The sequence below is a fragment of the Nycticebus coucang genome, chromosome 22 (assembly GCF_027406575.1).
Source record: "Nycticebus coucang isolate mNycCou1 chromosome 22, mNycCou1.pri, whole genome shotgun sequence".
Taxonomy (NCBI): Eukaryota; Metazoa; Chordata; class Mammalia; order Primates; family Lorisidae; genus Nycticebus; species Nycticebus coucang.
The window spans coordinates 15,269,432-15,282,344 of NC_069801.1; the positions used below are offsets into that span (position 1 = coordinate 15,269,432).

The following is a 12,913-nucleotide window of genomic DNA, read 5'->3' on the forward strand; positions in this document are numbered from 1 at the left end:
ACGAAGGATCTGTAGTTCCCCAAATGCACTGCAGAATTTGTGCATCTTTGCACATACTGTGGCCACTCTCAAGCTAACAGGGAAACTTCTCCCCCACCAAGGCTCTGCTCAATCACTGCCTCCTCCAGGAAGCTCTCCCTGACTGATGATGCCTCACCCCAAGAGACCTGGCCATGCACTCCTTTCTGCTCTGTTCAGCTGTCTGCCCTAGAGTGTGTCTTGCTGTGGGTGATGGTCTGCTGGAGTGTCCTTCTCCCCTAGGCAGTTAAGTACCCCCTGCGGGGTACCCCCTGGATCTGATTCATCTCTGCGTCCCCAGTACTCAGCATGGGCCCACACACAGAGGAGGTGCTCATATGCAGGCATGGCAGGGTGGATGGGATGTGTGGTTAGAATGGGTGAATGGGTGAGAGATTAAATGGATAGGAAGGTGAGTGGGTGGATGAAAGGAAGGATGGGAGGATGGGTGAGTCTTTGGGTGGTGACTGAATGGACAGGAGGAGGAGTGGAGGATGGATGGAGGATGGGAAGACGGATGAATAATGGGGTGGGTAGGCAGGCAGGAAGATGAAAAGGTAGAAGGGTGGATGGGTAGTTGGGTGGGGGGTGTAGAATGGAGGGGCAGGGAGGAATGTGGGTGGGAGGTGGATGAATGGACAGAGGGACCCGAGCTCTTCTGTGTCCCCTTCCTCAAGAGATTCAGAGATAAGGAAATCTTAGAGTCTCTGTGTTCCAAAGACCCTGCAGACCTGTGCTCCAGCTAAAGATTTCCACCTGCCAAATGACAGCCAAATAAATGCCTGGGCATGACAGCCGAAATGACAAGGTGCCTCTCCAGGAGTAGGGGTGGGACGTGGGGGGTGACTCAGCAGCTGCTGAGCAGCTCGGCATCACCATGCTGCCCCGGGACAGCAGCCGATGGGGCATGACGGATGAGCACAGTGGAGGCGGGGAGTGGGTGACAGAACCCGTGGGTGACAGAGCTCGTGGGTGACAGAGCTCGTGGCTGATGGAACAGGCTAGACAGATCGGCCTCCTCCTGGGGCCCTTGCTACTCAGATGCCACCTGGGCTGAGTATCCCCATCCAGGGCTGTTCTAAAGGCAGCTCATGTGCGGTGGAACGGGGGTTCCCCTCATCTCTCAGACACCTTCCTCCTGCTGCTCGCCGTCTGGCTGTCTTACCTGACAGGCTGCTGGGGCTCAGCTGCTGGGCCAGGATCGCCTTGAGCTTCTTGATCTCCTCCTGGTACTCCCGAAGGAGCGCATCCTTAGGGTCCTCGTTGATGTGAGGCTTGTTCCTGATGTTCTTGGCCCGGTTGGCATAGCGCAGCGTGCTGAGCGTCTCGTCGTAGTTGTTGTCAGCCGGTGACAGGCAGGCCACCATCAGCGTCTTGGTGTTGCCGCCCAGGGAGTCCTGTAGCAGCCGAGTCAGTTTCGAGTCCCGGTACGGGATGTGTTTGCAGTGTCCATCCACCAACGCTGAGATGACGTTGCCCAGCGCCGACAGCGACAGGTTGATCTTGGTGGCTTCCTTGAGCCGCTCCCCCGTGGCACCCGTTTTGGACTGCCGCTCACTGCCTGCCAGGTCCACCAGGTTCAGCTTTCCTGCCCGGAGGTGGTCCTTGCCCCGCTCGTCTGCAAAGAGACCAGGCAGAGGGCAAGGACCTCAGGTGAGCCCCACAGCAGCCACCAGGCACTGGTGTTCACTGTCCCACCCCAGTGCGGCTAGAGTCCCATGGAGCAGGTGCTGTTACTGTGCCCATCTTATAGAAGAGGAAACTGAGGTTCAAAGAGGGCATGGAACTTCACCAGGTCACACAGCTGCTAAAAGGGGTAGCTAAGATCAGAACCCAGAGCTGTCTGATTCCAGGAGAAGGGAGTTACAGATTGTCCTCTGAGTGCAGTGGGACTCCTTCTGGCTATTATAACAACTACACACCTCCTGCCGGCCAAAGGCGGGCAACATGGGGCTATGACTGGATCACAAGGGAGTTGTGTCCTTTAACACAGGAAACATCCACTTTGGCGACTCCTGCACCCGGTTCCCAGTCCAGTCCTGCCTCCTTCTCACTGTGTGACATTAGCAGAACCATGCACCTCTCTGATTCTCAATTTCTCACATGAACAAAATGAGACTAAGGAAAGCTCCCCACAAGGGTATCTGAGATAAGGTAGCAAACTTCCCAGGCCCCTGACTCTGTGAGGAACCACAGCTGTCCAGAGAGGCTGTGAGGACAAACAGGATAAAGTGTCCATTCATTCACCTCCCACCCACCTTGGCACCCTGCGACTCCTGCCTCAGTCACTACATTCCTTAAAAGACAAATGACCCCAGTCTGGCCTTTTCCTGCACACAAGATGATGTCTGGCAGAGTGATCGCGCCTCTATAATCTATTACCAGTATGGTTAAGCTTCGCTGTAATTTCTGAGCAAGTTTGATACAATCTTGTATCTACTGAATCTTCATCATCCATATACAAACTGTGAAATACCACATTGGAACAGTCTGAAATCTGGTCCTAGACTATGGGCCTCAGTCTATAGCCCTCAGTGAGATTTCTGAATAAATCTAACTTTAGGCTAGGCACAGTGGCTCACACCTATAATCCCAGCACTTTGGGAGGCCGAGGAGGGAGGATCACTCGAGGCCAGGAGTTTGAGACCAGCCTGAGTGAGACCTTGTCTCTACAAAAAAACTTTTTGTTTTGTTTTGGTTTTGAGACACAGTCTCACTTTGTTGCCTGGGGTAGAGTACCATGGTGTCACAGCTCACAGCAACCTCAATTTGGGGGCTCAAAAGATCCTCTTGCTTCAGCTTCCTGAGTAACAGGGACTACAGGTGCCCACCACAACGCCTGGCTAGTTTTTTCTATTTTTAGCAAAGAATAGGGTCTCACTCTTGCTCTGGTCTTAAACTCCTGAGCTCAAGTGATCCACCTGTCTCAGCCTCCCGGAGTACCAGGATTACAGGCATGAGCCACCATGCCCAGCCAGAGCACAGATTTCAATTGTGTTTAGAATTTTCTTAGGAAAAAGGGATCAAAAGAAAATATGCTTAAATGTTAATTGTGTTTACGTCCAGAACTATGAGTAATTTTCCCTACCATTCTCTTTCTAAATATCTTTATTGAGCTTTTATTATTTTATAATGAAAACAGTAAACATGCAGGCGGCTTCCCCATCCTTCGAATCCTCCTGCAAAGACAAGAGGTGCCCCCGCAAACCAAACTGCTCTCTCATCCTCTCTCCTAGTCAGTCCTCAGCTACCCTAGTCCCTGCGCCTCCCAGCCACATCACTGAGGCTGTGTCCACACTGACCTCCCCATGTCAGCACCGCCTGGGACACTCAGACCGACCATACCCAGGCCACCCGGGGCAAGGCCAGTGTGGCAAAGTTCCCTGGGTCTGGATCTGGCCTGAGGCTGCTTCCTACTTTTCTGTTCTTTGGCGTTTTAGCCAGGATGGACCACAAACTTGGAGGCGGCTGCGGTGTTAGTGGAGAAAACCCAGGTGTCAGGAAAACCTGAGTTCAAGTCCCAGATCTACCGCTTAGCGGTTACAAGGCCTTGAACAAGCAGATCACTATACCTCTCAGAGCCTCAGTTTCCTCTTCCATAAAATGAGAATTTTAATGCCTGTTTCTAGCCTGCTGTGGGGTTTAAATGGAGTGAAACAGCATAAAAGGCTTAGCTCAGCATCTGCCCCATAGATGGTCCAAAATAAACCCAGGTTTCTTTTCTCTTTCTCAGTAACTCTTCCAGAAAGAAAGAAAGATGGAGCGACCAAACATTATAAGGAAAGCGGAGAATCCCAAAGGCCCGCGTGATACCCACTCTGGGGGTTCAGCCCCAGGACAGAAACCCAGCTCTGACACTTTTTCTTTTTTTTTTTTGTAGAGACAGAGTCTCACTGTATCACCCTTGGTAGAGTGCCATGGCATCACAGCTCACAGCAACCTCCAACTCCTGGGCTTAGGTGATTCTCTTGCCTCAGCCTCCCAAGTAGCTGGGATACAGGCGCTCACAATACTCAGCCATTTTTTGTTGCAGTTTGGCCAGGGCAGGGTTCAAACCTGCCACCCTTGGTATATGGGGCCGGTGCCCTACTCACTGAGACAGGTGCTGCCCCTCTTTTCTTTCTTTCTCTTTTTCTTTTTTTTTTGAGACAGAGTCTCACTATGTCGCCCCCCAGTAGAATGCTGTAGTGTTACAGCTCATAGCAACCTCAAACTCCTGGGCCCAAGCGATTCTCTTACCTCAGACTCCCAAGCTGGGACTATAGGTGCCCGCCACAACACCTGGCTATCTTTTATTGCAGTTGTCATTGTTGTTTAGCTGGCCTGGGCTGGGATCGAACCTGCCACCCTCAGTGCATGTGACTAGCACTATAACCACTGTGCTACAGGCGCTGAACCTCTGACATTTTCCTATCGTGTGACCTCAATTTCCTCATCTGTAAAATGGGGATATCAGTACCTGTCTCATGGGGTGGTTGGAAGGAGTGAATTAGACAGTGCATGAAAACTGCTTGGCACAAAGTAAGCGATTGGTGCTGGCTACCGTCTGATCGCTGTCGTCGGAAACACAGGTCTGAGCACTGGGTGACCCCCTTGTATCTCCCCGAGCAGTTACAGCACCCCCTTTCCCACTTTTTGATGGGGTCATGAGGCTCCACCAGGTGAGGCGTCTTGGCTAGCAGGAGCCCCGCTCTGCCCTCAGCCGCCCCGCATACCCACAGCGTAGATCTCGATGCTGATGGTGAAGATGGAGTGGGAGCGCGAGGAGTCCTTGTTCATCAGTGTGTAGCCGACCGAGCGGTTCTTCCAGCCCGTCTCCATGATGCGCTCACACTGGGCCACGTTGTGCACCGTGTGCATGGACAGCCCCTTCACGTACACACCCTTCTCTGGATGCTCCTTCAGCTGTGGGTAGGACAGCAGGTCAGGGGCAGAACCTCCCGCCTCCAAGAGGTGGGCCCAGGGGTCCCCAAGGACCCTGAGAAAAGGGCCCAATCCAGACCACCCCTGCCCTCCTACAGCACAGACTGGCACCTCAAACATGCTGTAGCCGGAAAGGGGTTCACCCCAGATGGAGCCAGCTTCAAGCCTATCCCTGGCTCATACTTCTCATGGGACCTGAGGCCAGTGATTTAACCTGAGCCTCAGTTTCCACATCTTTTTTTTTTTTTTTTGTAGAGACAGAGTCTCACTGTACCACCCTCGGGTAGAGTGCTGTGGCATCACATGGCTCACAGCAACCTCTTAACTCTTGGGCTTATGTGATTCTCTTGCTTCAGCCTCCCAAGCAGCTGGGACTACAGGCGCCTGTCAAAAGGCCCAGCTATTTTTTTGTTGCAGTTTGGCCAGGGCTGGGTTTGAACCCGCCGCCCTCGGCATATGGGGCCGGCGCCCTACTCACTGAGCCACAGGCGCCGCCCCAGTTTCCACATCTTTAAAATGGGCATGAGATTCCTATCTCCTAGGGATACGATGAGGATTCAATGAAATAAGGCACATAACAATTCTTAGCATGGTACGGGACACATGATAAGTGCCCAATAAATGCCAGCTGCTGTTACTGCTGTCAGTGCTACTATTATAAAGGTGGTTTCAGTCTGTGAGCTACAGATGCCTGGGGCTGACCCTGTGGTCACCCAAGAGCCCTCAGTGCTGTCTCCTTTGCCCTGTTGATATGGCCCCTGATCACCTCTCTTCTGCCACTCTAGGGCAACAGGAATGTCCACAGACTCTCGGACCATGGCAAGCGAATGGCCATTTGCTGCCCAGGACTCCTGTAGGCTGGCAGCCCTCAGTGTGATGGTGGAGAGTAAATTAATTTATCTGACTGCTCCCTGCTGGCTTTCCAGGCAGCCAAGTTGTTTTGTTGCTGACACAGAGCTGTGAAACGCAATATTTTTCAAGTGTGAGAGGAAATGAAACCACTCTGGCAAGAGCAGAATGAATGAGGACAAAAGGCATTTGTCTGCCAAATGGAAGGCTCAGGTGCTTTGCTCGGGGCAGCCTCAGGGATCCCAGGTGGGGTCAGGCCCTGCTGTGGAGAAGAGGGGCAGGTGCAGGCTGGCCCTGTCTGCCAAAGTGTGAAGTGGACAAAGAGCCAGGCCCAGCCCTGAGACTGGGCTTCACAGAAGGGATGATTAACAGAAGCACAGAAAGGTTAAGTGACTTGCTGAAGGTCACACAACTGTTAGTGGGGTCCCAGGCAAGGGAAGGCTGGAGCATCCTGCATCACTGAAGCTGGAAATGATAAAGGCCAATGACCTTGAGTTAGGCAGAGGCTATGAGCACAGAGCCCCAAGGACAGCAGCAGCACCCCCCAAAAAACTTTCCATGGCTTGAGGCCCTGCCTGTTTGGACCACCTCACCACCCCCAGAACCCTGCCTGGGGCACAGCAGGCTGAGGTGATTGAACCAAGCTCTTGGGCTGGAAATGCAATTCTAATTGGAGAAATCAGTTTGCCTCTCTAGGCCTCAATTTCCTCTTCTGTAAAATGGAGATAATAAGTCCCATTTCTGCAAGACTATTATAAGGGTTAAGAAGAGACTGGCCTGTGGCTCAAGGAGTAGGGCGTTGGTCCCATATGCCGGAGGTGGTGGGTTCAAGCCTAGCCCTGGCCAAAAAAAAAACCCAAAAACAAACAAAAAAAAAAAAAAAAAGAAGAGACTGGATCTAAAAGAGAATTCTGCGGGTACTCAGTGGGGCCTCGGTGAACCAGGTCATAAAGAGGGGGAGGATGCTGTCTGCAGGGATCTCAGAAGACAGCTCAGCTCTCCCCCAAAGGGGCTCCCACGGCTCTATTTTCAGGCCCAAGAAGATTCTCCCTTGCCCCTGGTGAAGCCCCCAGGGGTTCTTCCCCCACACATTACCGACCCCACCTCAATGCCTGGGGAGGCGCTGAGTGACATCCCCAGCTGCTCCCACCTGCACGCACCACCTCCTTGGTGACTGCTTATCTGTGGCTGCTGCAGAGACCAGAGCCCCATCACCATGGCAACCAGCTGGGATGTTGCAGGGATGGAGAGGGGCACGCAGGAATGCACACATCCATGGCCGCCTTGGGGAAGGAGGCTCTGGACACTGCCTGGACATGGGGTAGGAAGAGCCTGCAACACTCGGCTGGGTTCCAGGGTGGTAGTTTGTAGTGACTGGGGGAGGGGCGTAACTCTGCTTCCCCAAATCTCTTGCCAGCCTTAGCAGATTTAATAAACTCTAATTATAGCCATTATCAGGCCCTGTGCTAAGCCCAAGTTAAGAGCTTGTGCTTTGGAGCCTGGCTCCCTGTGTTCAAATCCCATCTCTACTCTTTACTGACTGTGTGCCCATGGGCCGGTCTTACTTAGGCACGTCGAGCCTCAGTTTCTTCATCTGTTACAAAGGATGAGAATAGCACCTCCTTCTAAGGCTGCTGGTTTGCACAAAAGCCAGCTATACATTGTCCACAAGGGAATGTCAAAATCCAGGGACCCCACGCAGGTGTTTCACAAGCATATCTGTCACTGAGGCTGTCAAGGTAGCCTGACTCATCTGGCCTGAGAACCATGGCTCAGGGCAGTGAATGCCCTCGGCTGCCAGCCTGAGGACCCTCTGGCCTGGACACTGAGGGTTTCTAGGATCCAGGGTAGTGAGAAGGACAGGGAGGAGAGCGCCCTGCTGCCCCGGGGCAGGTTGGCAGAAGTTTTGCAAGAGGGCTGAGGCTCTAACCCCACAGGCTGGCCTTTCGGGTCTGACATGCGGAGACAACACTCTAAGCCTGCTCCCTCACCCTATTTCCATGCCTAGGAAATGTCTGTGATTCAGCTGTGCTAGGAGAGGAGACAGGAGAAAGACTTCCTTCTCCTAGGTGGGTGGCCAAAGGTTTCTGCATAAAAAAGGCAAAGCAAGGGGTGTGGGGTGCAGTGGCAGGTACCTATAGTCCCAGATGCTCAGAAGGCTGACACAGGAGGATCCCTTGAGCCCAGGAATTCAAGACCAGCCTGGGCAATACAGCAAGACCTTGTCTACAAAAAAAAAAGTCCCCAGAACCACCTGATCCCACCCTCCCCCTGACCAGCCCCACCTGCCCACACTGGGTCTGCACCCACCTCCAGCTTCTGCTTGGTGTCAGCCCCCAGCAGGTCACGGACATCTTCATTGTAGATCTCCAGGTAGGAGGCCCGGACCAGGAACTTGGTGTTCTCTGCACACTGCAGGGGCACACAGAGAGAACCAGGACACCTGAGTGCCAAGCCCACCTGCTGCCAGGTCTGCCCCTGGGACCTGAGCCCTCTGTAGCCAGGACATCTTGAGAGGAGAGGGGATGTCAGGGTGAAAGCTGCCCTCCTGGCAAGCTCTCCCCCGCCTCCCTTCCTCTCCAACTTGGTGGACCTTCAGCCCTCTCCCAGTCCTCATTGTCTGTCTAATGCTCTGTCTACAAGCCTCATGGGAAAGGAAAGGGAGACCTTCCCCTATTTCAGATAGAGAAACCCGGGGCATAAGTAAGGTCTGGCCCAAGCACTGGCTCTAGGCTGGTCCCTAGCAGCTCTCCCGGCTTCTAGACGCTCCCGAAGGCCAACACAGTGAGTGCTGGGCATGGGTCCACTGGGCTGTGCAGCTGGCCAGGGCTGCAGGCCCCACTCTGCCATTTCCCAGGGGCAGGACTTTGCCTGCTGCCATGCATAGTCACCAGGGCGAGTCTCAACTACAGCCTGCACACTGGAGTCAGAGCTCTGCCTTTTTTTCTTTTTTTTTTTTTTGAGACAGTGCCTCAAGCTTTCGCCCTGGGTAGAGTGCCGTGGCATCACAGCTCACAGCAACCTCCAACTCCTGGGCTCAAGCGAATCTCCTGCCTCCGCCTCCCAGGTAGCTGGGACTACAGGCGCCCGCCACAACACCTGGCTATTTTTTTTTTTTTCGGTTGCAGCCGTCATTGTTGTTTGGTGGGCCCAGGCTGGTTTCGAACCCACCAGCTCAGGTGTACGTGGCTGGCACCTTAGCCACTTGAGCCACAGGCGCCGAGCCTCAGAGCTCTGTCTTAACCCAGCCCATAAGTGCTCCACACCTCAAGCCTTCCATGTTGAAAATGGGGACGCACACCTCCTGGGTCCGTGTAGGGATTCAGGGAGATAATTATGCAAAGGGCTTCACACAAGGCTTGGTCCACAGCAATTGTCCAATAAAAAAAGGGAAGCGATGATGATTATAAGCCCTTCCTGGCCCGGTGCTCAGGACGGCCATATCCACAAGAAATGAGAAATGACAGGGGGAAACCATGGAACTGGTAAACAGAATTTCCTCAGTTTTGTTTTTCTCCCACCACCTTTTCGGAATCCAGAGCCTTCTCCAACGGTCTGTGCTAAATCAAGCCGGCCTCTGATTGTGTCCCATGTTCCTGACCATAGGTCAGACATGCGCTGGGGACCATTTGTGGCTCTAACCCTGCCCCTGCCCTCTGTAAAGCCCATACCTGGACACTCTCAAAAATGTGCTCGAAAGCCCTGGGGATGATGCCTCTCTGGGAGGGGGGGTCCGGCAGGCCCTGCATGGTGAAGGACTTCCCGCTGCCCGTCTGGCCGTAGGCAAAGATGGTGCCATTGTAGCCCTCGGTGACGCCCTGCACGGGAGGAAGCCAGAACTCACTCCTGAGCACAGGGGGCTGGGGGCCAGGCCTCTGAACTCTCAGGGTCTCACAGAGATGAATAAGGCACAGCACTGCCTTCCAGTTGTCTAGAGTGGGGAGGAGACCGTCTCCATGGGGGGTCAGCACTTGCACTAGGGAGTCTGGTCCCTGGGTTCACATCCTGCCTCCACCCATTACTGACTGTACCTGTCAGTGGCCCTGCTTAGGCACATCAAGTCTCAGTTTCCTCATCTTTTTTTTTTTTTTTTTGAGACAGAGTCTCACTATGTCGCCCTCGGTAGAGTGCCGTAGCGTCACAGCTCACAGCAACCTCAAACTCTTGGGCTTAAGCGATTCTTTTGCCTCAGCCTCCCAAGTAGCTGGGACCACAGATGCCCACCATAATGCCCAGCTATTTTTTTGTTGCACTTGTCATTGTTGTTTAGCAGGTCCAGGTCGGGCTCGAACCCACCAGCCTCAGTGTACGTGGCTGGCACCCTAACTGCTGAGTTACAGGCGCCGGGCCTCCTCATCTTTTTTAAATTTTATTTATTTTTTGAGACAGAGTCTCAAGCTGTCGCCCTGGGTAGAGTGCCATGGCATCACAGCTCAGAGCAACCTCCAACTCCTGGGCTCAGGTGACTCTCTTGCCTCAGCCTCCCAAGTAGCTGGAACTACAGGCTCCTGCCACAACATCCGGCCACTTTTTGGTTGCAGTTGTCATTGTTTGGCAGGCCTGGGCTGGATTCGAACCTGCCAGCTCTGTTGTATGTGGCTGGGGGCCCAGCCGCTAAGCTACAGGCACTGAGCCAGTTTCCTCATCCTTAATAAAGAAAAAGAACCCCCCACAAAGGCTGCTGTGAGGTTGACCTGAGGATTATTTCATGCATTAGCACCTGAAGTGCCAGCATACAGAGGTGCTCCCTCAATGCCTGCCTGGAATGCGGGGAGACCAACACACATATAAGCAATTCTCGTGGTGACAGAGGCATGTGTGATGACAGAAGTCCAGGCAGTGTGCAAGGAAAGAGAAAGCAAAGGAGGGAAAACAGGGCCGCATGGAAGAACCAGGCTAAGCTTTCTGGACAGCAAAGACAAGGAAGAAAAGGGGGAGCACGTGGATTTTGACAGGTGACAGGAAGAAAAAGGCACTGTAGGCCAAGGGGACAGCTTGAGTAAAGCTGCAGAGGTGAGATGTGGAGAGGTGGAGAGCAGGTGGAGCTCACAGCTCACCGCAACCTCAGACTCCTGGGCTCAAGTGATGCTCCTGCCTCAGCCTCCTGAGTTCCAGCACTACAGGCACCTGCCAGAACTCCTGGCTGATTTTCGTATTTTTGGTAGACGTGGGGTCACACTATGTTGCTCAGTCTGGCCTCAAGCAGTCCTCCTACCCCAGCCCCCAACGTGGTGGGATTACAAGCGTGAGCCACTGTGGATTTTTTTGTTTGTTTTGTTTTTTTTTGAGACAGAGTCTCACTCTGTCATCCTGGGTAGAGTGCCTTGGCATCGTAGCTCACAGCAACCTCAAATGCTTGAGCTTCAGTAATCCTCTTGCCTCAGCCTTCCCAGTAGCTGGGACTACAGCTGTGCACCACAACACCTGGCTAGTTTTTCTACCTTTTTAGTAGAGAGGGGGTCTTGTTCTTTCTCACGCTGGTCTCTGAGCTCCTGAGTTCAGGTGATACACCCATCTCAGCCTCCCAGAGTGCTGGGATTATAGGCTTGAGCCACCGCGCCCAGTCAACTGTGTTTCATTTTAATTGTTGAAACTTTGGCATCCAAACTGAGATGTGCTATCAGTGTAAAATATATACCAGATTTCAAAGACTTAGAATGAAGAATGTAAAATACTTCCCTAATAGTTATTATATGCTGACATATAGTAATAATATGTATTATTATTATTTTTTGAAAATGCTAACATTTTGGATCTGTTAGGCTAAATAAAATGTATCATTAAAATTAGTTTTACCTGTTTCCTTTGACTTCTTAAAATGGGACTGCTACAAACACTAAACTTACACATGTGGCTCATCTTGTATTGTCTTGGAAAGTATCGCTTTAGAACCGTGCCTTCCAATATGGCAGCCACTGGCCCTATGTGATTAAATTTAAGCCAATTAAAATTAAATAAGATTAAAATTCATTTTCTCAGTAGCACTAGCCCTATCTTGAGTGCCCACCTGCCACCTAATTGGACAGCGTGGATACAGAACATGTTCATTGTCACTGAAAGTACTATAGGACAGGGCTGCTCTGGAGTTAAAGAGAAAGTACTTTTTACGTGCATTTCTAAAGCAAAACAAAGATTTCCAAAAAGTCTCCATCAATTGAGGCCTCCAGATGCCAAAGGGACAAGCACACACACGGACCAGGCCCTAAATGCCCTCCCCTCTGTACCTCCACCCCGGGCGTTGCCACGTCCCCTTGTACTAGGATCCCCTGAACAGTTTTCATGAAGTCAACATTAATTGGCTCTTTAATTTGGTGTCATCCTCAGCAAGAATTCCCAGGACACTGCACTACAGGTTGGATATGCTACTGTTTTTTTTGACCCTACATTAAAATAAACACATAATTACTGAAATTTAATAAAAAATATTCCAGTCTGAGCAAGACAAGATCCCATCTCTACTAAATCTAGAAAAACCAGCCGGGCCTCATGGTGGGCACTACTCAAGAGGTTGAGGTAAGGGGATGGCTTGAACCCAAGAGTTTGAGATGGCTTTGGGCTATGATGCCATAGTACTTTACCAAGGTGACAAAGTGGGACTATCTCAAAAAATAAAAAAGTAAAATAAATAAAAAATTTGTTCTAAATTACTACATGTTCTCTTTCTGCCCCTGCCAAATGTCTCATCCAGGGACATCTTCTCTGGCTTCTACTGCAGGGCTATCTCTGGAAACCAGTCCCCGCTCCCCAGCCTAAACTGGGGGCTGTGTCATCAGAGGCAACTCTGAGGCCACAAGTTAGGAAGCGGACAGGAAGAGAGACAAGTTAGGAAGCGGACAGGAAGAGAGACATCCCAGCTACTGGCTGAGAAGAGCCTTCAGAGCAGGCACAGGCTGGGTGTGGGGGTGCGGGGAGAGGAACTCGAGGCAGGGTGAGCTGAGCCAGCCAAAGGGCAGGTCTGCAGTGGACACACCCAGGAGAGCTGAAAAGGTCACCCAGTGACTGAGAAGATGAGGAGCAGAGGCGTAAGGAGTGGAGAAGAAAAAGGAAAAGGACAGAAAAGAGCAGTCCGAAGAGCTCGGGGCTTCGAACAGTAGGACTTGAGGAAGGTCCTGGGCAGGAGACT

General features: G+C 52.1%; 1 protein-coding gene across 8 annotated transcripts in view; it reads right to left on the bottom strand.

Annotated features, from left to right (window-relative positions):
* Positions 1-12,913, bottom strand: part of KIF17 (kinesin family member 17) — a 47,554-nt gene that overhangs the window by 32,090 nt on the left and 2,551 nt on the right. For all 8 annotated transcript variants that reach the window (XR_008376982.1, XR_008376981.1, XM_053576979.1 and 5 more), the window contains exons 2-5: positions 9,462-9,608; positions 8,101-8,202; positions 4,734-4,923; positions 1,184-1,636 (exon numbers count right to left, since the gene is read on the bottom strand). Coding sequence is in view for 6 of the 8 variants with exons in the window: in XM_053576979.1 (XP_053432954.1) it covers positions 1,184-1,636; positions 4,734-4,923; positions 8,101-8,202; positions 9,462-9,608 (892 nt within the window). In the remaining 2 variants the exon portion in view is untranslated. The remainder of the gene's footprint in view (positions 1-1,183; positions 1,637-4,733; positions 4,924-8,100; positions 8,203-9,461; positions 9,609-12,913) is intronic.